This window comes from Cetorhinus maximus, chromosome 12, assembly GCF_964194155.1.
Source record: "Cetorhinus maximus chromosome 12, sCetMax3.hap1.1, whole genome shotgun sequence".
In the NCBI taxonomy this organism is placed as follows: Eukaryota; Metazoa; Chordata; class Chondrichthyes; order Lamniformes; family Cetorhinidae; genus Cetorhinus; species Cetorhinus maximus.
Genome location: NC_135890.1, coordinates 44,983,646 through 45,010,539, shown reverse-complemented (window position 1 = coordinate 45,010,539; position 26,894 = coordinate 44,983,646). Strand labels below are relative to the sequence as shown.

General features: G+C 43.7%; 1 protein-coding gene across 4 annotated transcripts in view; it reads right to left on the bottom strand.

The window, feature by feature from the left end:
- The window catches only part of LOC144687411 (copine-8), a 548,041-nt gene that overhangs the window by 192,227 nt on the left and 328,920 nt on the right, over positions 1 to 26,894 (bottom strand). For all 4 annotated transcript variants that reach the window (XM_078553528.1, XM_078553530.1, XM_078553527.1 and 1 more), the window contains 3 exons: positions 6,823 to 7,004; positions 3,378 to 3,505; positions 1,073 to 1,175 (listed from right to left, as the gene is read on the bottom strand). In XM_078553528.1, the coding sequence (XP_078409654.1) occupies positions 1,073 to 1,175; positions 3,378 to 3,505; positions 6,823 to 7,004 (413 nt within the window). The remainder of the gene's footprint in view (positions 1 to 1,072; positions 1,176 to 3,377; positions 3,506 to 6,822; positions 7,005 to 26,894) is intronic.

Genomic DNA, 26,894 nt, shown 5'->3' with positions numbered 1-26,894 from the left:
AGCACATAATCATGCCTGAGAGCATCTAAGCCAAATTTCTAAGAAATTGGCATAAGACAGATTTCCTTTTACTCTACATGGAATATCCATATGCAATCCTTTAGCTAATCCCAGATGTAAATTAGCAAGAACCAAATTAGTAAGAACCAAGGCCAAATTAACTCCTTGATATAATCCATAAATAGGACTTAATAAAAAATTCTGAGTTTTTAAAAATGTATTTATCTGCATAACGTCCCAGACATCTTTGGTAAATGCCAAAATACATTTAAGAAACTGATTCTAGATTTTTTTTTTTTTAAATTCATTCATGGGATAAGAGCCTATTTATTACTCATCCCTAATTTTCTCTGGGAAGGCAGTGGAGAGCCGTCTTCTTGAATACAACTGAGTAGCTTGCTAGGCCATTTCAGAGGGCAGTAAAAGCTCAAATCACATTGCCAAGGACCTGGAGTCGCTTATAGGCCAAAGCAGGTAAGAATGGCAAATTTCCTTCCCTAAAGGACATTAGTGAACCAGGTGGGCTTTTACAACCATCTAGTAGTTTCACGGTCATCATTACTGTTCAAACTCTTTTCTATTCTAATTATTTACGTTAATTTTTTGGGGGGGATTTTAACTCATTCTTCCAGATCATTAATAAAGGTCTCTGGATTCATTCATTCATGTGTGCTCTACCCAAAGGCAGATCCTTGGCTCACTGTCCGCTGACGTTTCATCCTGAGCCATTTTCCTTGGTAGTCTTTTTTTCCCAGTGGTGGTTTGCTATTGCTTTCCACTCTCAGGGGCAGGGCAAGGCGGCAGGTCCCAAGTCTACCTCAGCCAGAATGGGAATCAAACCTGTGCTGTTGATGTTATTCTGAACCACATACAAGCCATCTGGCCACCTGAGCTAACTGGCAGCAACCTTGCCTGCAGATTACTACTGCAGCAATATAACTACTACATTACGACACTCCCCATTGAGTCAGCTCCTTTACCTTATCCCTCTACATTTAATGGCTTCACACACAGAAATACAATGTTACTCCAAAATAATTAACAAATATTTGACAAGTGCCAGAAAACCTACGTTGACAATGGATTCTTTTGTTTGTGCCATATCCGAGATGACTCCGTCAGTTAAAATAAGAAGTACAAAATACTGTGAGCCATCCTTTATGGAGGCAGCATACCTGCAAAAAAGGACAAGAAGAACATGTTGGAATCTGAAAAGATAAGCCTAGAAACTGCTTACTATTTTAATGGATGCTTTAGCCCATTTGAAATAACTGGAAAATGTCATAAGAACACGTTAGTGCTTTTACACTAATAGCACAAACAGTAATTTCCTGAGTTCAGATGATTTTTTTCATTACTCTAAGCCACTTACAGTAAACGTGGATCTAAATGGATTCCAGAATGTGCAATGGAAGTCCAGATTCCAAGTACAGCAGGATACAACCAAGTGCAGAATTTTTACCAATATATTGTCATTTCCATATAGACAGCTAATATCTGGGAATGCAGTACAGGCAAGGTTAGACTGAGTACTGGGGAAAACATCTATCAATAGAAAGTACTGTGGGTGTACCTACACCACATGGACTGCAGCAGTTCAAGAGGGCGGCACACCACCACCTTCTCAAGGGCAATTAGGGATGGACAATAAATACTGGCCTAGTCAGCAACGCCCGACATCCTGTGAATGAATGAAGAAAATAAAACTTCACGTGGAGCAAGTTAGCTGATTTCAGTCATAAGCTATTTTCCCTAAAGTTCACTCTACAAAGAAACATTAGTCAATGAGATCTGAAAATGAGAAACCACATTTTAATAATAATTCATATATTGTTTTAAAATTTCAAATAAAGATGGCAGCTTTCAATGAGCTTGAAGGTTTCCAGGATCAATTCAGCTGACTGTGTACCACCTGTGATGGGGCATACACAGGAATGGTGTTTGGGGAGTTTGGGGTGTTGGATGATTGATATGGTTCTGTGAGCATGACTATATCAAGCTATTGCTTGACCAGGTTGTGGCACAGCTCTCTCAACTTTGTTAGTTTGCAAGATCGACTGGGTTCGTGTGCCTTTGTTGTGTGCTGAATCAATGCCTCGGTCGAAGCCAAATGGCTCATCTGTCCTTATTCTTCTCATTCTTTGTAGTAGTTTGATATAACCAAGTGACTTGCCATTGAACCAATGACATGGGGGAATATTTATGACATTTGGCACGGAGCTTGGACATGGGCAGCTGGAGTTTGTCAAGTCAGTCCCAAACTTGGAAAATAGCCATGTGTCCCAAGTATTCAGTGGTGAGTAAAGCCTTCCTGGTGCTATCTTCACAACTAATTCAGCAGAAATATAAATGCAATCTTGGCAGTAAAACGAAGAAAATTGAGAGGAGGGAGATAGGCTAAATAAACAAGTGTCATGTTTAAGGCGGCAAATACTGCAAATCCCAAGTCGAAGACAACAAAAATAGGTAAATAATTAAGAATAAAAGTTTTTTGGGAAGAGGAGGACAAAGTTACTTGCATCTTAAGCAGCCTTTATAAACTAGCATGGAAAATGTACTGAGCCCACACATCTTTTATTATCAGTGCACTAAATCTCCTTTCTGGAGTTCCGCTGATAAATCATGTGACATGGGCAAGTGAGCAGGGGAGGGGTTGGGTAGTTTGCATAAGATATCCAGCATAAATGCCCCCGACTCCAGGAAATGGACTGAACCATGAGCACAGGCAAGGGACAGCTTAAGTCTCACCCTGCCAAGCATCTGCCACCCTCACAACTTCACAGGAATTTTTGGGCTAAAGAAATTAATATTTTTGTCAGTCGAGTGAAATATTGCTTTGGTGCTGTGTATGAACCACTGGTATGCTTAGACTGAAATGAGACTGTAAATAAATATCAGCAACAGCACTCAAGGTTGAGGACCACCTACGAACAATGTCATATGAGATCTACTAGTGACTATTTCAATCCATTTCTAGCGAGCTTTAAACTGACTGCACCAGGAAGCAAATAGCTTTGTACATGAAAAGCTATTTCCTCATTGGATCAGAAAAACCAAACAGAACTACTTCCTGCAAAACAGCATGAAAGACGCTTCCAAAACATGATCAGGATTTTCAGGTGCCTCTGTGGAGATGCAGACTCAAACCAGTCAGTCATTAATGAAAACACCAGTGGCATTCTACCTCTTCTCACACAAATGAAGAGGGAGGGGAAAGATGTACAATACACATAACATATCTTGAATGCCCTCAAATTGCACAGTTGCAAAATTTAAACAGTTATAATTAAATATGCTTATAACAAAATATTGTAAAATTCAATAAAGAAAATACAAGTTGACAGATGTTACCCTCTATTTATAAATGCCTGAAGTACCTTGCTACATGATTAATTACAGGAGCAAAGTTGGTTGGTCCATAAAGTTGCACAGACTTTAGGCTCCGGTAATAAGCTTCCATAACCCCTTCAATTCCTTGGCAATATGGATTGTGAGGGTTTCCATTCTGCAAAAACAAGGTGGCAGGATAAAATAAATCATAGCCTATAAATTACTGAAAGGTTACAACTTCATTTTGCATTTCCAGGAAAAAATGTCAAAATTACTTAAAGATTGAAACTCAAACACATTGGTCCTTAAATTCTCACCAGGACCAAGATAGAACCCCAGCAGACATCTAAAGATTGGAAAGTCTGAGGGAGCTTGGTTCCATCAGGAATGCAGCTCAATTTTTAGCATCATTCATTTACTCGTTGCGGGGGAGGGGGGAGGTTGGTGGTGGGGCAGTGATGGAGGGGGGTGAAGGGGGTTAAGGCAGCTGTTCCATCTGTGCCCTGACATCAACAGGGAATGTCTGGGGGGTTTCCAGCGTAATATCGCTGCGGGCAACCTGGTTTCGGGGGTGGGGGGTGGGGGGGGTTGACGACTGACTTTTCGGCAGGGGATGGGGAATATGGCGCTCCATAAAATCCAGCTCTATGACTCCACAAATTATTTGACTTGGAAGCTGAGATACAGAAATGTATACGTTAAAGCACTCCAAAGTCTTCACTTGTAGCTTCAGGAACAAATACATTCAATCACGTTCATAAAGATAAGCACCGGTTCTGCTCAAGTTAATGTTAAATAGTAGATCCATAATAATATAACTGAGAACCTCTACAGCTCAAATGCTTGCAGCTAAAAAGTCTTAACCAACTAGTTAACCCTGCTTCTGGCATTGTGTCTGAATCTGAATATGTCTGTAAGATAATTTGATGTTGTAATAAGTTGTAATAATGTTGTAATGTTGTATAAGAATAATCTCTTTTTATTCCAGGTGTATGGCTATTTATTTGTCTCATTTCCATACTTATTCATCTGTAACACTGGTAGTGCACCTGTCATTATAAATAAGGTCAAACTCCAGGGTCTACACATATGGTGCTGAAATACAACTCGTCTTAATAATGAGTTAAAGAATTAGTGTGGATTTATAGCTCCACGAAGTGATACAAACACATGAAAAATTAAATTCACATTGGCAATTCATTAGAAATTAAACCATTTATACTTCTTCCCTAACCAATTTCATAACGGACAATGAATGCTGTACTGCTTCCAAAAAATCGACTGTTTTACAGCAGTTGCACCAGAACTGGAGCCAGCTGAATGAAGTTGAAGTTGAAACCAAGAGGTTCCAAAAGAAATAGTAGATAGTAAATTTCAACAGTTACTTTCAGTGCAGGTATGTAATTTTTTATCCCAGCTTTACTTGTTGACCAAGAAAGATAAGATTTACTGTTAAATTAAACAGCTTATGTATAAGATGGCTCAAGATGGTGGCAGTCAACCCTGTAAACTGGTGGGAGACATGACAGATAATGATCTATTTAAACAACTTCTGTTAATAAACAATCTGTTTTTGTTTCAGAACTGACCAAGTCTGACTATCAAAGACAAAGGGCTGGACTATTTACACCTGCCAGGGACAGGAACGGAGTGACTGCCTTTGACGTCAAGGCCGCATTTGACTAAGTGTGGCATCAAGGAGCCCTAACAAAACTGGAGTCAATGGGAATCAGCGGGAAAACTGGTTGGAGTCATACCTGGCACAAAGGAAGATGGTTGTGGTTGTTGGAGGTCAGTCATCTCAGCTCCAGGTACCTCAGCACTACCCTGAGGAAGCCCTACAGTGGTGTCATTGGCCCAACCATCTTCAGATGCTTCATCAATGACCTTCCTCTCAACATAAGGTCAGAAGTGGGAGCATTCGCTGATGATTGCACAATGTTCAGCACCATTCGCGACTCCTCAGATACTGAAGCAGTCCATTTCCAAATGCAGCAATATCCAGACTTGGGCTGACAAGTGGCAAGTAACATTTGTGCCACACAAGTGCCAGGCAATGACCATCTCCAACAAGAGAGAATCTAACCATCGCATGTTGACGTTCAATGACATTGCCATCACCGAATCCCCCACTATCAACATCCTGGGGGTTACCACTGACCAGGAACTGCACTGGACTAGCCATATAAATACCTGGCTACAAGAGCAGGTCAGGTGGTTAGGAATCCTGTGATAAGTAACTCACCTCCTGACTCCCCAAAGCCTGTCTACCATCTACAAGGCACAAGTCAGGAGTGTGATGGAATATCCCCATTTGCCTGGGTGAGCGCAGCTCCCACAACACTCAAAAAGCTTGACACTGTCCAGGACAAAGCAGCCCACTTCATTGGCGCCACCTCCACAAACATTCACTCCCTCCACCACCAATGCACAGCAGCAGCAGTGTTTACCATCTACAAGATGCACTACAGAAATTCACCAAGACTCTTTAGTCAGCACCTTCCAAACCCACGACCACTACCATCTAGAAGGACAAGGGCAGCAGATAGATGGGAACACCACCACCTGGAAGTTCCCCTCCAAACCACACGCCATCCTGACTTGGAAATATATCGCCGCTCCTTCACTGTCGCTGGGTCAACATTCTGGAACTCCCTCCCTAACCGCACTGTGGGGGTACCTACACCACAGGGACTGCTGCGTTTCAAGAAGGCAGCTCACCAGCCCCTTCTCAAGGGCAACTATGGATGGGCAATAAATGCTGGCCCAGCCAGCGAAGCCCACCTCCTATGAATGAGTAACAAAATAAGTAACACTGCACGACTCTGGATCATGCTGGCTGCACTTTAGTACTCTTCAATTTAGTAGGCATTCCACTTGTCAGGGTTCAACATGTTACCAACATTTTCCCAGTTTTGGGGATAATTTGCCACTTCCCCGCTTGGGTAACATTGCAGCTGAGTAGATTGCCTGCCCACTGTAGAGCCTGCCCAACTCCCAACCATTGATTTCAATTGGTTGAAAACCAAGAAGGTTCCACAATGGGTGAGTGATCCTCTCTGCGACGTCACCAGAAGGTGAAAATTACCCACTGTGCATCAGGAAATACATCCAGGTTTGGTACAGTATGAGTTAAAAGCTCCTCCTACCATACAGCTATTGTGTGCCCCCTTTCAACAAGTAAACTGCAGATGCTTTACACTTACACCAAATCAAACCAGTACAAAATAATAAGGTCAATGTGTTATCATCTTAATTTTCACACTGGTGATCTTTAATCAGTATATACACAACTATCTTTAACTTTGTGTGTCTGATATAAACTTAATTTCTCCCCCACAAATAATTATGTGAGCAATTGAATGAAGCATTAACTAGCAGTAAACTTTAAAACTTATGAAACAACAGTTAAATCAAAATGATTTGTTAATAGTCATCAATACATACTTTCTGCGATTGAAAAAAAACACTTGCAAAAAATAATCATCTCACCAAAGCAAATTCATGTGAAATTCTCCCATCTGGAGGCAACTTGGCACCAAATCCTAAGGCTGGGAACATCTTGTCACTGTCATAGTCCTGAATGATTTCTCCTACGGCTTTCAATGCCATGGCATAAGTATTAAGTTGATAAGGGTTCATGTAATGGAGAGAGGTTGGTTGAGCAGGGTGACCTATTTGAATATATAATTTAAACAAAAGCAATCAGACAAAAAGTGGTATTGAAAACATAGCGAGATTAAACTTGGCAAGATTTTTGGGCATCAGCTGCAAATAAATTTAGATTTAGAAATTCAAGCTAATTGCAAAAAGAATTAAGAGTTTAGATTATAGGCAGGATTTTCAGCTCGGCATGTGCCCGACACGCACAAATGTGAAATAGCGCATGATGATGTCTTGACTTCATCGCACACTCACGTAATATTTCGGACAATTAAGAGGGCTGTTAAGCCCATTAATCAATTAGTTAAAGTGAAATTTTCCCTGTCATCCAACCTTACATAAGAACATAAGAACTAGGAGCAGGAGTAGACAATTCAGCCCCTCAAGCCTGCCCCGCCATTCACTACGATCATGGCTGATCTCATTTCAGCCTCAACTCCAATTTCCCACCCTCTCCCCATAAACTTTCAATCCATTACTAATTAAAAATCTGTCTATCTCCTCCTTAAATTTATTCAGTGTCCCGGCATCCACTGCACTCTGAGGTAGTGAATTCCACAGATTCACGACCCTTTGAGAAAAGTAATTCCTCCTCATCTCTGATTTAAATCTACCACCCCTTAGCCTAAAACTATGGCCTCTCGTTCTAGAATTCCCCAGAAGGGGAAACATCCGCTCCACGTCTACTTTGTCTATCCCCTTTAGCATCTTATATACCTCAATTAGATCTCCTCTCATCCTTCTAAACTTTAGCAAGTACAGGCCTAAACTGCTCAATTTCTCCTCATAAGACAAGCCCCGCATCTCTGAAATCAATCTAGTGAACCTCCTCTGAACCACCTCCCGTGCAACTACATCCTTCCTCAAGTAAGGGGACCAAAACTGTGCACAGTACTCCAGGTGCAGTCTCATCAGTGCCTTGTACAGTTGCAACAACACTTCCTTATTTATTTATTTTTTTACAGTTGGCAGACGGGCAAATAGGCCAAGCAGCCTTTGCTTTTTTTGCGAAACCTCATCCATATTTAAGTTTCGAAATTGATTAAAAAAATAAATAAATAATTTTAAGACTCATTTTCAACATGTCCCTGCTCATGTGACAGAGTCACATGAGCGGGGACATGTTTTCCTTATTTTTGAAATCTTTATTTTTAATTTTAAAAATCTTCAGCTCCCTGAGGCAGCTCTGTGCCTTCAGGAAGCTTTCACTGAGTGCAACCGCGCACATGCGCACACTTCCGTGCTCGCGCTCCTCCCATCCCCACCCAGGGAGCGCTGAGGTTATCAGCGCGGGTTTCATGCTGGCTAGCCATTAATTGGCCAGCCATTGTGAAACCGCAGTCAGGGCCCGATCGCGGGCGGTGGTCCATTGCGTGGCCGCACCCAGGCCCGCCTGCCGTGCCCGCTCGATGAGGTAAAAATTCTGCCCTTTTTTTTTTACATAGATGGTTGGTAGGACGTGAAGTACACTATTGCAATGAATGATTGAAGCAGAATTCATAATTGCTTTTAAAAGGCTAATGGCTATCTATTTCAAAAATAAAAATTCAAAAGGGAAGAGAAATGTGATTAAATAAATAATTTTCAGAGAACAGACATAAGCATAATGGTCCAAAAGGCTTCATTCTATCTATTAATTCTAAAGACTATGAAATAATGTCCGTATGCATCCTGAAGATATTACATTGCACTGTCACACTGTAAACTAGGTCTTAAAATTTAAAAAAGAGACTTTAAAAGTGAACATTAAACAACATTGTGTAGTACGCAGAGAATAATAACATTGATGGCCGCATTGTGATTTGCTACTCCACTGCAAAGTTCATGGTATGATTACTGAGAATTTGGAAACTTAATTTGATCCTCTGTGCGAACTGCATTTCTCTATCATATATAGCATATGGAGCTACAGGATAAACAATAAGAAATATTGCAAGCTTTATTATTTACTGCAATGACAAACCAGAGGCAAAATGAATTTGCAGATGTAAACAACTTCGACAAACAATGACCCAAGCCAAACTGAGTTGAGGTATTAGATTTGGATCTCAGACACTTCTTTGTGTGTTCTCCCTTTATGCCTCCTGGACTAATAATCCAAAGAATGAAAGTTCAAACCTCACCTCGACAGTTTGAAAATCTGAATTTAGTTTTTTAAAAATCTGGAAAACAAGGCTGGTCTCAATAAAAGTGACCGCAAAGTTATCACATCGTTATGAAAACCCAACTTCCCTTTCAGGAAGCAAACTTGTCTTCTTAACCCGGTCTTGGCTAAAGGTAACTCCAGTCTCACATCAATATGGTTGACTCTCAACTTCCCATGATTCAAAAGGAAGGACCACTGCTACTTTCTCAGAGCAGCTAGGCATTGGCAGTAAATTCCAGCCTTGCCAGTGAATGAATTAAAAAATAACAAACCTCTATTGTAACTTCCCTGTGCATTAACCTAATTAAATATCACACAAAATATTGCTGTACTTTTCTGTATGATGCTGAGTATAGCCCCTTTTCTAATACAGAAAAATCTCAATCCTTCGCTTCGACATAAGATTAGATTTTTCATCCATTCATCATGAACAGGTGGAAAATTTAGCCCATTACAACTGCAAGGCATCCATGTTCAATGCAAAATACTTCTATTCCAGTATCAGTATTACATGCAAAATAGTTTCTCAATGAAACAGGCTTTAATAAAAGCGCAAGTCAACTGAAACAATTTAATTATTTTAATCAAGTACCTTTTGACTTCCTGAATATACAAGGGCATTTATACAAAAGAAGAATATTAATTAAAGTGCTTTTAAGCTCTTAATCCTTTGGATGTACCAGGTATTAAACTCTACACTATGAATAGAATTTTCTCAAACATTTATGCTAACAAATACTATTTTCCTTCCTTTGTTCATTGCAAACAGTTTTTAATGCAGCACAGAATTTCACCAGAGCTTGCTCCTCTAAATTAGTAGGCTGCGCACAAATAGTTGTGCTCTGAGTTGTTGAAGTTAAAATTGCTTGAACAATTACAACAAGATTTCATTCGATTTTAATGAGGTAAATAGAATAACAACTGACAAGGTAATTATACTTATTTGAAAAAGACCTGTAAGCTATTTAATTCGCTGAGTATATTTCTGCAAGAGAAATAATGATGCAAAAATAAATTTTACTTTTTAATCAGTTTATAATTGTACAACAATAAAACATTTGGTTCATTAGGGGGTGGGGATTCTGGCACTTTTCTTAAAAAAAAATGACAGCCAAGATTTCAGATCCAGATTTTTGAGTTGCTCGTAATATTACTCCCCATCTAGAGTTGTTAGAGGTACTTACTTAACAGGTTTTATTGAAATCTTCACCTTCTGCTGGTTCTTCACGCTTCTCCTGAACATGTGACTCCTTGTTGGGATACAGTTCCATGGCAGTGGTCACTCTCAGGTACATCACACCAGTGGTCATTATTTGTGTTTCTGGCTTGACAGCGAATATTGGCAGGACATTTGATCATGTGGGGAGTAGAAATCATAGCCTAGCCCACTCAATGTCCACAAATGTGCATTTAAAGCATGGATCGCCAGATAGCAATCAAGAGTGGGGACTCTGAACAACTCCCCCATCTTAACCCAAAGATTAGTTGGAATACCTCTAGCATCATCCCAGCTGAAATCAGGGCTGAATATCAAATGCCCCTATTTCAGAAGGTCATCAATCATTCTCAGAACTATATTGAGAGACTACAATATGATAGGACAGAACCAGTCTGCGCCTGAGTCAGTGCATTTGGGGAAAAAAAGGAGCAAATTGGGTCTACTTCTCCAGGCTGCTGGGTACCACACAGCCTGTCCCACGTTAATGAGGATACCATCCATATCTGATCGAGGTCAATGCAATGAGCACCTTATTCATGCATGGACCTATGCTGGTCTTTCTTTGCCTGTCATTTAAAACTTGATTGAATCACGAGATTGGACTTGAAGGATCTTCTCAGTGACCTGCATCATGAGCTTCCAGTTAGCCTTGTCCAAATGCTTCACCCATCTCCTGGCCAACATAGAATTGTCTCCATGATGGACATATAACCAAACATGATTCCATTTAATTCTCTAGCAGTCAACCACAATCTTGCAACTCCATTACATTCATTCATTAAGATATGAGCAAAAGTTACCAATCAGACCACCATTACAAAAAATCCAATAAAATCATTCAAATATGTTTTTAAATACATTTAGAGTGGCGGCTTTGGTTACACAGGACACCGATCATACATACCCAAAAAATGCAATCAAGATATAAATAATGTACGCAATTTTGCAAACTATAACTAACATCACTAATAAACCTGGTTAGAATTCTCCTTCACAATATCTCTCATCACAAACCAATCCTCTGCTGGGGGTCCAGGGCTTGTGTGCTCAATTCCTGAGGCTTGGTTTAGTAATCTGGAGCTTTCTTCCCTACTTTTATTGGATCTCTGCACATGCAAAAGTTCCCGCCTCTCATTGCCAGATTTTCTGGCATCTCTGAATGCACGCCAAATTAGGTCCACCATTCAGGCATTCTGCACCAGCTGCACATGCTGAATATTCACATTCCAGTCCAACCTAACTTTATGCTCTGTGATGCCCTCACAGCTTGTTCCCTGGACTCTTTGTTGTTTTCACGGCCTGATTTCAGACCTCTGCCATGTTTGCTTAGGCTGGCTCTGGTCATTTCCCGGCATGCAGAATTGTAATTCAGGCAGCCTTGCTGTTTGCGCTCCTTGGCATCTTTGGTATTAATAGCTTTTCAAAATGTCTTCATGCTCTATCTACTCCACCAGCACCTTCTGCATGCAATCTCCCCCACCACCCCATCCCGCCCCGCCCCACCCCACCCCACCCCACCCCCACTGTCCCATCTCTTTCCAGGTACTCTACATCTGTGCCAGTAATCTGCTACTAACACTTGACAAAGTGGCCCATATCATCCACAAGGCTCAGATCTTTTCACTGAGTCAGTCAATGAGTCCTGGACGATCACTAATGATCCCCTGTTTGGGTGTTGATCTTTGCTGACAGAACAATGGAAAACATGACATGGCCATGCTACAGCGGTGACAACTTCAGCAAGAACTACACATCTATGGAAACAGGGGTAACATTTTTTTATGAACTTCAATGATATTAATGCTAGCTTCATGTAATCAAGCTATTTCCTGCTGTACCACAAGTACGGACTTGGGATTATTGCATCAGAAAATGAGTTGCATGTCGTTTGGGAGAGGGCCAAATTTCCAATCAGGCTTACTTATGAGCCTACTTAGCAGCTCAATGGTAACAGTCTCATCTCCAAGTCCAAGGTTTTAGATACAAGCCTCGTGAGCACATAGTCCAGGCCATCACTGCCATTGGGTGGAATTGTCCCAGATTTGCACTAAGTGCGGTTGAGGGCGGGCAAAATGACATTTTATCCGTTGGCCACAATGGCGGCATTTCACGCCATATCTTCCCAAACCCGTTGCATTAATTATGCATTCCCAGGATACACGCCGTTTTGATGGCAGGCGGGCTCCGATTCACCTGCCACGTCACCACATTTAAAATACAGCCACGCTCGGTGCTTCCAGCCCAGGACTGCAGCAAAGAAGACATGCAAAGCAAGAAAACAGAATCACAGAATTGTTACAGTGCAGAAGGCCATTCGGCCCATCATATCTGCACTGGCTCTCTGAGCATTTTAACTAGTGCCAATCTCCTGCCTTTTCTCCATAACCCTGCACATTGCTTCTATTTAAATATTCATCTAATGCCCTCTTGAATGCCTCGATTGAACCTGCCTCCACCGCACTTCCAGGCAGTGCATTCCAAACCCTATCTACTCGCTGTGTGAAAAAGGTTTTTCTCACCTTGCATTTGCTTCTTTTGCAAAACACTTTAAAACTGTGCCCTCTGGTTCTTGATCCAGTTACGAGTGGGAACAGTTTCTCCCTATCTACTCTGTCCAGACCCCTCATGATTTTGAAAACTTCTATCAAGTCTCCTCTTAGCCTTCTCCTCTCCAAGGAAAGCAGTCCCAACTTCTCCAATCCTTCGTCCTAACTGAAGTGTCTCATGCCTGGAAGCATTCTCATAAACTTCTTCTGCACTGACTCCAATACGTTCATATCCTTCCTATAGCGCGGCACCCAGGATTGTACACAATACTCCAGCTGAGGTCTAACCAGTATCTTATATAGGTTCATCAAAACCTCCCTGTTCTTGTACTTTATGCCCCTATTAATGAAGCCTAGAATACTGTATGCTTTAGAAACAGCTCTCTCTACCTGTCCTGCCACCTTTAATACACATACACCCAGGTCTCTCTGCTCCTGCAGACCCTTTAGAATAGCACCCTTTTTTTTATACTGTCTCTCCATGTTCTTTGTACCAAAGTGCATCACCTCACACTTCTCCGCATTGAACTTCATTTGCCACCTACCTGCCCACTCCACCAATATGTCAATGTCCTTTTGAAGTTCTACACTGTCCTCTTCACAGTTTACAATTCTCCCAAGTTTTATGTTGTCCGCAAACTTTGGAATTGTCCCCTGCACACCAAGATCTATATCGTTTATATATATCAGGAAAAGCAAAGGCCCCAATGCCTAGAACTCCACCACAAACATTCTTCCAGCCCGGAAAATACCCATTAACCATTACTCTCTGTTTCCTATCCCTCAGTCAATTTTGTACCCACGTTGCTACCACGTTCCTCACAAGTCTGTTGTATGGCACTGTATCGAACACCTTTTGGAAGTCCATCAACAGCTTTGCCCTCATCAGCCATCTCTGTTATCTCTTCAAAACACTCCAGCAAGTTAGTTAGAAATGATTTTCCTTTAACAAATCCATGCTGACTCTTCTGAATCAATCCAAGACTGCAGCCCTTAAGTGCCTTTTGGACACCCTGGAGGCCCGATGTAATGTCCTCTACCCCCGCTCTGGCCGGGTAGTGGTGATCAGTGCCAATGCTGCACAGAAGAAGTTGGCCACCCAATTCAGAAAGAGGATGAATGGTGTCATCCGTGCAGCCAGGGTATGGCAACCATCTCATCACTCTAAACTCACACACTCAAGCCCAACACACATTCACTGGCATCTCACTCACTGCTAGCTCAAGGCACATCACCACCCATTCTCATACATACCCTCACATGTCCATTTGGCCTCATCCCCTCTGGAGACTGCCTCCTCAACCCTCACCATCTTGAGACCGTTTGCACAGATCACCATGAGCCCCCATACACACCCTTCCCCAGTACAGCTCTTGTCCTGCAGCCTCTTCAGTACCTGAGGCCACTTCTCTCCCATCCCTAAGCAAGCCTTAGCCCTGCAGCCATTGAAAAGCCACCCACATATGACTCATCTGGTAGGTAGGGACCTACCCATGAGCCCCCCTAAAAGTAATATGGTGCTGTCTGTGAAGCCTGGTGCTGATGACTGGGAGTGCTGACTGAAGCAAGGTAGGCAAACAAACCTTGAAGTCCTGAGCGAAGTGCAGCTCGCCAGGTGCATGTCTTATAAACACTGTCGCGAAATACTTCAGCATGTTTTCCCACCCGCATAGGCAGACGATCCAGTGGCTGGGTGGGGTGGGGGGGCGGGAAAGGGATGAGTCCGGTGAGCTGGCCTTATAACGATATGCAGATATATTACGATGAGGTCCCCGATGTCTGCCATCAGTGGGTGGAGCGGACGATTGCAAACTGGTTTCACGACGTCATGACACTGATTTTTGGCCTTCTCGCCATATTGTCCGCTCACGCCACTGAACACCCAACGCCAGCAGGCACGAGAAATCTCGGCCATTGTTTTGCAAGAGATGTTAAATCACAATCTGATCTGCCCTCACAGGTGGTTGTAAAAGATTTTGTGGCATAATCTGAGGAATATTGGGGGGGAGATTCCAGTATCCAAGTTTCTACTTACTTTAACCAACACTCCTAGAATAGATTTTATGGTCATTTATTGTTTCTGGTGCCTTGCTGTCACAAATTGGCTGCTACATTTCCCTCCATTACATCAGTGACTAACATTTCAAAAATACCTTTTTGCCTCTGTAGTGTCTTAGGTGGAGGTTGTGAAAAGTGCTATATAAATGCCAGTTCTTTGTTTCTATCTAACTTTCAGCATAGTCAATTATGTTAAACTGTTACCACTGGAACAAAATGTATTGACCACATTTAATTGACCGCAATGTGTCACTTGTTTTGAATTGACATTCACATTGTTTGATTGTTGGGCGAAATTTGTGCACCTTTATTTCTACTGATCTATAAATATAACTTGCTTTAAACTACGAAGGCAGCAAAAGGTTGAGAATTTTTTCTCAATAAAAGGAAAGGATATCTGTAATGTTTAATTATTAGGTTAATGCTGATCTTCTTAGAGACTCGAGTTTGATATGTTCAATAGAACTGGTGCATTCTTCAATGCCTTCTAGCATAAAGGGAGGTTGATAACATTACAATTTATTTTGATCACAAAAGGTTAGATGAATTGAAACAATAACTTGTTATACAGGTACTGGCAGACTTGAGTGGAGTGTCACCTTTAATAGAGCCTTTAACAGTAACAGCTTTAGAATTCTTTTTAAATTGTAAATTTCAGAAATGGATCAACCTACTATACTGAAACACTGCCTTCCTATATTAAATATTAATTTGGAAACAATCAGCAGGTCGTCTGTGGGAAAAAGAAAAACGGTGAGGTGAATGTTGCAGGTCACGGACTCTTTGTCAGATGAACCTAATCTCTAGCATTACGTACATTCTTCAGATGTTGCCCTAACTGGAGTGTTTCGATCGTACTGTCTTTATTTCAAATTTCTAGCCTCGGCAGTATTGTGCTTATTATAAAAAATTATTTTGCCATCCTTTTGCACATCAGTGTAAACATAATTTTCTTCACTGCGGAGGCATCTGCCACAATATAAACAATAAATGTGAAAGAATCATAAATATTCTATGCACAGCTAAAGAAAAAAATCATATTGTGACAATGTTCTACGGGTTTATTGTCTGCACAGCAATGGTGGTGCTGGCACTGAACAAAACACTGCGGGTAGGATTTTCCCCTGTGGGTTTCTGAATGCACTGTCAGGCTGAAATGTGGGTCAAAAGCCCACACTGTGTGGGAAACAGTCATTCATAGTCCCAGATCCTCCGGTCAGTATCAGAAAGGGAGCATCCGATTTAAACTGCCCACTTACCATTTCATACTGAAGCTTTTGCACCCTCAGATGCCAGCTCCAGCAGGGATACAGGGACAAACAGAGTCAGGAGGAAAATTGCCGGGAGTAATTCCTGTGCAGCCATGCCTCCTTTACCCGTCAAGAATGGAAGACACAGCCCCTAAGGCATGTCTGCATTTCATTGACTTACATTGTTTTAAATGGAGCTGTCAACTTCTGAAACCATAGAGCCTCACCACACCGACAGTGCTAACAACCCCCCACCCCCGACAATGTTCACTCCCCCACCCCTGATAATGTTCACTCCCTTCACCCTGACAATGTTCACCCTTCACCACCCCCCACCCCCGACAATGTTCACTCCCCTCACCCCGACAATGTTCACTCCCCCCACCCCGACAATGTTCACTCCCCTCACCGCTGACAATGTTCACTCCCGACAATGTTCACCCTTCACCACCCCCCGCCCGACAATATTCACTCCCCTCACCCCGACAATATTCATCCCCCTCACCCCGACAATATTCATCCCCCTCACCCCGACAATATTCATCCCCCTCACCCCGACAATGTTCACCTCTCTCTCACTCCCAAATTTGTTCACCTCCCCTCACCCCCAACAATGCTCACCCCCTCCCTCACCCCTGACAATGTTCATCCCCCTTCACCCTCAAAATTGCTAACCACCCTCCCTCAACCATGTTCACACCCCCTCACCCCACCCCCTGACATTGTTCACCCCCCCCTCAACACCCTCACTCCACAAAAATACAAAAACGCTCACCCCACCCTTAACCACATATTCTCCAACTATACTGACTCTCCCAACATTGGCCAGACAGGAGCCAGGGAATCCTGAAGGTGGATCAGGAACGGGGCTGCAGGAGAGGGTGAGTACTGTCCAAGGTGCAGGAAGGGCTGAACATTGCCGGGACCAGAGGGAGGTAAACATTGCCAGGATGGGATTAAAATTGTTGGAAGCGGTGGCATTGAACATCGCCGGTACAGGGGAGTGTTGGGGATTGAACGTTGTTGGACGGCGATTGTCGGGATGGGGCAGGTGGGGTGAGGGACTGTGGGGGAGGGGATGAACATTGCTGGGATGGGGGAGGGGTTTGAACATTGCCAGGAAAGTGGGGTGTGGGGTTTGCTGGTTGAACATTGCCAGGACTGGGGTGGGGGTGTGTGGGGGGGTGGGGGTGTGTGGGGGGGTGGGGGGAGTTGTCGGGGAGGTGGTGAACTTTGTGGGATGGGGACTGAATATTGCTGTGGGTGCTGGAGTGCTTTTGACACTCCAGCTGATTTACTTAGAGTTACTCTGGTTTCACACCTGCTATGAAAAACTCTAAATAAATCCATGTAAAAGCCAGGGTATGTATATCACAAACAGCTCAAGTTTCCATGGTTCTGGCCATCTGATCCCACTGTTGTTGGAATCACTAAGCATCCATGCGGGTTGAAGCTGGCAATTGGAACTTTAAACTTCCCGCATTAAGTACTGAGGATGTGTGTACATCGGGACTTCCTCAAGGTCCTGAGGCACATCAGCAACATAAGTTGAGTCAAAGGTGTCTCCCCATTTCGGAAGGTTTGGGCCATTGTGATTTTCCTCGGGCTGCTAATTAACGACCAGAGGGTGGGCTCGGTGGCTCTTGAAGCTGGAAGGTCAATCAGAGGCCTTCCATCTTGAAAGGAGCAGCAGATGCAATGGATGATAACTGAGGGAGAGGGCACTTCAAAATGGAGGCACTCTCTTTGCAACATCTTCAAATTTAAACTTAAAAATGGCTTTTGCAACCAGGACACCATGATGGGGGTGGGGGATGGTGGCGGCAGGGTGGTGTGGGAAGTGGCGGGGGAGAGTCCCTCTACAGGACAGCCAGTGGCTGCTATAGCATTCAAGCAGATAGGGACAGTTTCAGGAAAGGTTGGACAGACTGGGCTTCTTTCCACTAGAGCTTAGAAGAGTGAGAGGCGATTTGATTGAAGTATACAAGAACGGCCTTGGTGGACGTTGAAAGGGTGTTTCCTCCTGTGGGTGAGTCCAGAATGAGGGGGCACTGTTTTAAAATTAGGGGTCGCCCTTTTAGCGCAGAGATGAGGAGAAATTTTTTCTCTTAGAAGATTGTGAGACTTTGGAATTCTCTGCCTCAGAAGGTGGTGGAGGCGGGGTCATTGAATATTTTTAAGGCAGAGGTAGATAGATTGTTGTTAGGTAAGGGAATCAAAGGTTATCAGGGGTAGATGGGAATGTGGAACTTGAAACACAAACAGATCAGCCATGATCTTACTGAATGGCGGAGCAGGCTCAAGGCCGAATGGTCTACTCCTGTTCCTCTTTCTTGTGTTCTAGGCCTGCCTGGAGCACTGCCATCCCCCTCCGCCTCCCACCACAGTTTGCCGCTATAAGGCAGTTTAAACTGGCCCCCACTGTCTGCAGGGACCTGGAGGCCAACAGATAAATCCCAGTCACCTCTTCTAATTGCTCGCCTCAGCGAAAATGCCTGGGGCTGGAATGGACCCAGAGGAGCAGTGTGCAGCCTGTGCGCTGTTTAGAATGCCGGTCTGCCTCTGATCTCAGTCATGGCAGGGCCTAAAAATCAAACCCTGGGGGACTGGACAAATCAGACAGAAATCACTCTTGATTCATTTCCGCCCATCAGCTACAATCGCAAACTTCAGAATCTACAAATGCCATTTTTCTTTAGCTTTCTGTGGGTGTTAATTTTGGTCTCTGTTTTTCTTTAGCTTTTTAGCCAAGAGATTTGGCTGCCAGGTTCTCTCCTGCTGCAATTATAACTCTGAAAAGGGGCAATCCAATGACAATTCTGTGCTTTTGTTGTGTTGTTTAGAAAACTATATTTTTCATAATGTCATTGCAGGCGTATAGGTGTGAATGTGGATGGTTCTGTCTGTGTGACTGATTTAACGGAATTAGAGTTAGATAGATGGCAAGGTTGAAATTATCAAAAGAGTTAGGTGTACAGCAGACTTTTGAAATGGAGATGGAGAAGCGAGGATGAGGGTTCCCCAGATAAGATGTGAATGAAATTTTTATTTTGAGATAAGTGAAGGGGTTGTTTAATTCGCAAAGAGATGGTAGGATGTTTGCAACTAACAAGGAAAGCAAGGCCAAGCAGTATGTTTATTTTTCCCAAAGGCACTGACCATATTGGCAACATGAAAGATTTTTATATTATGGGAGAAGTAAATTTCCGAAGACATGTAGAACTATGGGATTTTACACATTAAAGAGAGAGAAACATACATAAAGAAGGATGGAAGGTTATGTGGGGGGCAGCCATGTAAGATACGAAAGGACACCGGGTAAAGCAGCCTTGAGAAAAGCCTCTATCCGCTTTTGTAGAAGTCGTCTGCCTTTTTTAAAATTCATTCTTGGCGTATAGGCTTCGCTGGCTGGGCCAACATTTATTGCCCATCGCTAGTTGCCCTTGAGAACGTGGTGGTGAGCTGCCTTCTTAAACTGCTGCAGTCCATGTGGTGCGGGTACACCCACAGTGCGGTTAGGAAGGAAGTTCCAGGATTTTAACCAGCGACAGTGAAGGAACGGTAGTATATTTCCAAGTCAGGATGGTGAGTGATTTGGAAGGGGACTTCCAGGTGGTGGTGTTCCCATCTATTTGCTGCCCTTGTCCTTCTAGGTGGTAGTGGTCGTAGGCTTGGAAGGTGCTATCTAAGGAGCCGTGGTGAATTCCTGCAGTGCATTTTGTAGATGGTACACACTGCTGCTACTGTGCGTCAGTGGTGGAGGGAGTGAATGTTTGTGGAAAGGAGAGCCAACCTGTTCATCCTTTCCTGTTATTAGGTATAACCTTGTAGTTCACAGAATTATTACAGCACAGAAGGAGGCTATTTGGCCTGTTGTGTCTGTGCTGGCTCTCCAAATGAGCAATTCACCTAATGCCACCTCCTCTCACCTTCTCCCCATAACCCTGCGCATTCTTCCTTTTCACATAATAATCCAATTCTCTCTTGAATGCCTCGATTGAAACTGCCCCCACCACACTATCAGGCAGCACATTCCAGATCTTAACTACTCACTGCATGAGTTTCTCTTCATGTCACCATTACTCTTTTGTCCTGGTGTCATGCTTGTAAACCTTTTTTGCACCCTCTCCAGAGCCTCTATGTCCCTTATATAAAATGGGAACCCGAACCATACACAGTAATCCAAGTGTAGTTTAACCAAGGTTCGATATAAGTTTAGCATAACTTCTCTATTTCTCAATTCTAACCCTCTAGAAATAAAACCTAATGCTTGGTTTGTTTTTGTTATGATCACATTGACCTATGTCGCTCTATTTGATTTGTGTATTTCTACTCCCAGATTCCCTTTGCTCCTTACTCCAGAACCACAGAATCATATAAATGTTACAGTGCAGAAGGTGGCCATTTAGTGCATCATGTCTGCACCTCCTTTAGGTTCTTATTTTCCAAATAATATATGACCTTCTTATTTTTCTTACAAAAACGTAACACCTCATACTTATCTATATTGCCATTTATATGCCCATTCTTCAAGTTTATTATTGTCTTTTGGTAACTTGTTGAAATACTCCTCAATATTGATTATCCTTCCCAATTTGGTCTTATTGACAGATTTAGAAAGTCTAGTTTTGATTCCTAAATCTAAATCATTAAGATTAATTGTAAGCAACAATGGCCCCAACATTGACTCTCATCAGACCCCTCTTCCTAACGCTGACACTCCGAATTACTATCCTTGACCCCTACTCTCTGGTTTCAATCCTTCAGCCAGCTAGCTATCCATTCTGTTAACCATCCACTGATTCTCATTCTCTGGCCTTATTCATTGGTCTATCATGTAGTGCCACATCAAAGGCCTTTTGGAAATCTAGATATATTACATTACTGAATTGCCCTGGTCTGCTTTCTCTGCTATCTCCTCAAAGAATTCGATCAAGTTGGATACACTTGGGTTGTTTTCGTTGGAGCAGAGAAGACTGAGGGGCGACCTGATCGAGATGTACAAAATTATGAGGGGCATGGACAGGGTGGATAGGGAGCAGCTGTTCCCCTTAGTTGAACGGTCAGTCACAAGGGGGCATAAGTTCAAGGTGAGGGGCAGGAGGTTTAGGGGGATGTGAGGAAAAACTTTTTTTACCCAGAGGGTGGTGACGGTTTGGAATGCGCTGCCTGGGAGGGTGGTGGAGGCGGGTTGCCTCACATCCTTTAAAAAGTACCTGGTTGAGCACTTGGCACGTCATAACATTCAAGGCTATGGACCAAGTGCTGGTAAATGGAATTAGGTAGGTAGGTCAGGCATTTCTCACGTGTCAGTGCAGACTCGATGGGCCAAAGGGCCTCTTCTGCACTGTGTAATTCTTTGAAGTTGGTCAAAGAAGGATTTCCCTTTTGAAATCCATGCTGATTATTCAGTAGATTAACTTTACTGTTTAGGTGTTTTTCTATTTTCTCTGTTAGTAGGGATTCCATTATTTTTCCCACTGCTGATGTTAAATCAATTAGTATATCGTTCCCTAGACATGTTTTATCCCCCTTCTTAAATACAGGAATTAAATTAGCTATCCACTAGTCTTCTGGGCTACACCTGTCTCTAACAAATTGCAAAATATGTATAATAGAGCTTCTGATTTCTCTTCTCTCAAGCTTTTCAAAATGCTTGGATGTAATCAGTCCGAACCTGGAGTTTTATGTCTAATGTTGATCAGTTTATTTAATATTTCTCTTCTTGGTTTAAACGCAGTTTTATCATTTCCATATTTTCGGTGTTAATTAACATGTCCTGGGTATAACCACCTGCACATCAGTTCTTCTATGCGATAGTACTCATTATGTTTTAAATCTTGGTTGTTTGACAGCTCAGTCTTCAGGAGGCTTAATATATACTCAAGATTTCTCCCACAATCTCAAATTCAATCTCGAATTCTGAATTTCACGGAGCAGTCATTACACCATCAACATTTAACTTCACATCTACATGGCATTTTCATCCAGGAGTCCTGTCAGTTACCAAGTTGTGCAAGGAACATAATATATTTGTAACCCCTACACGACCAATTCCCTTATTGTGCTAATTGTTGTACTTTTACATTTTGTGTGTCTCATAGGCTGGAATTTTCCAGCAATTTCTGGTGTTGAAATCTCCGCCCACATCGGCGGAACCAAAAGATCCCGCCGGCGCATTGGCTGGAAAATCCCGGCCACTGTTTCCGTGGATTTGATTTGTAAGTAAATCTGGCTTTTCAGCCTGTATGCTTTGGCCTGATGGAGAAGGAAGAAAAACATGATAGGGAACCTCCAATCTCCTATGGCTGATACAACAAAGGAAAAGGTTAATTTTACACAATACTATCTTTGACAGAGGTATAAGGGCACAGGCTTCAATTATTAGAAGACTCAGGCTTCCTACAGAAGACTTTTTTGTTGAGATCTAGACAAAAACTTTGGAAATAAAGCCTAAGCCATAACAGAGGCATCACATGGGATCAGAATAACCAACTTAGATGAAAACCATTTAATAATCTTTCTCCATTTTGTGTTATAATTCTATAAAGGAGATTTTAACTCCATCCACTCCCAAAACAGGGCAGTAGTGGACTTACTGGAGGTGGTGGACTTACTGTTCTGTTCCTGCTCCCAGGGCCTTCTGCTGGGTGGCCAAGGTACTTGCCTGTAGGAGCCTCATTAATCAATGTAAAGTGGGGTCCTTCTGACATTTGAATGGCCTACAGCACTGTGTGTGTGTGTGCTGTGAACACTTTACTCAGTAAAATTCAGTAGAAGAGGATAAAAAATGATGAGTGCTAAGTAGGGCCAGTAGGAGCAGACGTACTTTTCTGAGCTCCACAAAAATAATGAACCAAATCTACCTTCGTGCTGGGTGGGTCATCCTCCAGCCTGCCTGTTGTTATCATGGCCTAGAAGTGACAGTGGCAGTGAGGTGCCTGGTGTTCAACAGTGGCATGTTAATAAGGTCCTATCCTCAGGACTGGGTCTCTCACTGGAGGGATCAATGAAACCAATGGTTGCACTGTGCCAGCTAATTGTTTGACGCTGGGGTTGGAAGATCCTGAGTTAATAGTCATCGCCTTTTAATAAGCAGAATGACTTTGGGTCTAAATGAAACATTTAACCTCCAATTATGCCTCCACGCAACTATGTGAGATCATCCCTGTTAGTCAGGCTGACGTATAAAACAAAATTATAACTAGGTGGTCGGGAATCAGCAGCAAAAGGGAGGTGAGGACTGGAAAGTGTCTTTTGCAGCACTGCTTCTGTGCCAAGAAAAGCAGGAATGCGTCATCTCAGTCCACCAAGTTTACCTGTTACCCTTCCTGCCATCTGAATTTACCCCGAGGCCCCACCACCCCTGCAACTGGACCTACTGGGATCAGAGATCAGACACCACCTCCACTCCAGGATGAGAGATTTGCCCCCCACCCCCACACACCCAGCCAACCAACATTTACTTCAAAATATAAAAGCCGACAAGAATTTCTCTCTGTTATTATCATGTACCTTTCTTCCTAAATTCTTTGTTACCTCTTTACTCCACCGCTGTAACTTTTTAAGCAGTGCTTTTATAGGGGATAATTTGCTCTCAGACTCTTCTGTATTTCTTCCAGCCGCAGATCGTTCAAACATTAGCTGGCTTCAAACTAACAAATCTCATTACCAAATTGTTTGGCACGTTAAAAAGTTGTTTTTTCTGCTGACAACAAAGGCACAAACCAAACTTGATGCCAAACTGTTCAAATAATTTAATGAAGTATTACTAATAAACACACACTGCTTAATTTATCTCATGTTATGCTAATTATGCAAATCGTTATCAATGAATATTATTGAGCTATAGTCCTTTGTGACAGATAACAAAGACAAATGACATTTCTGATTATTAAAGCTTGGTTCAAATATGTCAGATAATTAACTGATTTTTAAAAAATATTCCCAAACAAAATAGAAAAAGATTAAAGCATGAAATTTACTCTTGGTGGGCGGGTGCGATTGGCGGGCACACGACCGCTCAGAAAACCGGCCGCCACCCGCGATCAGCCCTCGACTGCAATTTCACGCTGGCTGACCGATTAAAGTTCACCCAGCGTGAAACGTATCCTCCCAATGGTCAGGAAGGGCCAGGCGGCGGACTGTTGGCCACACGGTCCAATGGTGAGCCAGCGGCCGGTTTAAAAATGGCACGGGCAGCTCCTTGAAGGCTGCCAGGGAAGAATTTATTTCCAGCGTTGTGGGCACTGAAGTTATGGCCTCAAGTGTGGCTGGAGACACCAGGCGGGAGGACAGATCAGGTGGGCACTCGGTCCCCCCAGTTTTCGGATGAGTGCCTCACGGTCCTCCTGGAGGTGGCGGCTGCCAGGGGGGACACCCTTGTCTCCAGCGATGGACGGAGGAGGCCACGTACCTAACAAAGGAGATGGCAGCCGACGTGACATTGTGCGGCGCACATGGGTGCAGTGCTCAAACGGTTTAACGACCTGCTACGCTCGAGAAGGGTGAGGACCGTGTTGGTATGGATCAGTGTGTTGAAGTGTTAAGGTCTGGCTGTCGCCCCGTGGAGTTCAGGGGTGTTAGAGTCTGAGGCAGAATTTTATGACAGCGGGATTTTACGTTCCCGCTGTCGTCAATGGCATTTATAATGTCTCGCCGCATTTTACAGCCCCGTCCCCGCTGAAACGGGGCCGTAAAATTCTGCCCTGAGTGTCAACTGTCAATGACGCCAAAGCTGGCCACAGGGGTGAGCCCTGGCTGCTTGGACTGAGTGCCTTGCAGCTCGAGGTCCAGGACTCGCATGTGCCCTGCAAGGTGTTCCTCAGCTGGGGTTGGCCAGGCTGCAATGGCGCTGCAGGTAGAAAGTGGACTAATCAATGCTCCTTTATCCTTTCAGGAGAAGACGACCCATAACAACACTGAAAGCTCAGGGACAGACGGAGGCTCAGCTAACCTCCTAATCCTGTCCAGATTCGAGCAGGACGCCTTGGAGCTGGAGAGGCACCATGCACCTCGGTCAACTGGCTGCAGAGAGACTGGGGTGTCAGACGAAGGTAAGTGTGCAGTGCACAGAGGTGAGAGTTTCTGATGATGCAAACATTTTAGTGTAGTCTCATCATTGATGGAAGTCTAAAAACTGGATTCCCCATTGATCATTGAAAGACGATGGCATCGCAATGCAGATCTCCATTGTCTCACCAGGGTGCCTGGCGTGCACAGTGACAGTGTGATGACTTAAACTAATGACATATTGTTGTTCTCCCTTAGATTCGCCAGCACGCACCTAATTGCAGGACCCCGAAGAGCCACCCCTGACGCCAGGCTTCACTCGCACCTGCATCATACCCGCTCTCTGAACCAGGCACGAGCGCAGATACCAGCACCGCGGTGGGTGTTAGATCCTCAGCTAGAATGTCGGAGCACAGCAGAATCTGTGTTCTAGCCTGCATACGGGGGAGGTGGTGGCACAGTGGTATTGTCACTAACTAGTATTCCAGAGACCCAGGGTAATGCTTTGGGGACCCAGGTTTGATAAAAATCTGGAATGATAGTCTGATGAAAACCATGAAACCATTGCTAATTGCCGTAAAAACCCATCTGGTTCACTAATGCCCGTTTAGGGAAGGAAATCTGACGTCCATTACCTGGTCTGGCCTACATGTGACTCCAGACCCACAGCAATGTGGTTGACTCTTAAATTCCCTCTGAACAGAGGCAATTAAGGATGGGCAATAAATGCTGGCCTAGCCAGCGACACCCACATCCCATGAACGAATAAAAAAAAAGTATGCTTCACTTTTTTTGGTGCAGGGTATGCCAGTATGTAATGCTGAACGGGAGTTGCACAGGCATTGAGTGGACTTTGGTTTCAAATGAAAGGGTCATTTCAGACACCCGGGATGGAGGCTGCAGCCCTGGCATGCGGTGGAAGCAGATCTTTGGCAGCCCAGCTGAAGGAGCGTTGGATCAAGGCATCCCTGGTGTACCTGCCTCCCTGCAAGTTACCAAGGTCTGCCTCCACGCCCTCAGCGCTCTCCTCACTGTGCTCCTCTTCTGACTCACTACTGGATTCATCCTCTGTGGCTTTTGGAGCTGCGTCAAGATCCTCTTCCTCCAGTGGGTCCCCCCTTGTCAGTGCCAGATTGTGGAGAGCGCAGCATGTAACCACTATCAGTGACACCCGCTCTAAGGGGTTTTGTAGTTCTCCCCCTGAACGGTCCAGGCATTGGAAGCGCATCTTCAGATGATCTATGGTCCTCCCTATCACTGCGCTTATAGAGGTATGACTCCTATTATAACGCTGCTTTGCTCTGTTCTTAGGTGGCGGAGAGGCATCATAAACCATTCTTTCAAGGGATAGCCCTTGTCACCCAGCAGCTACCAATCCAGTCGGGTTGAGGCACTGAAGAGCCTCGGCACCTGGCAGTGTCTCAGGATCTAAGCGTCATGGGAGCTGACAGGGTGCCTTGCACAGACTTGCGAATCTGCATCCTGTGATCACTCACCGTCTGGACATTCATCGAGTTGAATCCCTTCTTATTGACAAAGGCACCCGGCTGACCCGCTGGCGCCTTGATGGCCACGCGTGCAGTCGATTACACCCTGGATGCGGGGGAACCCAGCAATCGCTGCAAGGCATCTGGCTCGCTCAGCCTGGCTGACCTCATCCATACGGAAAT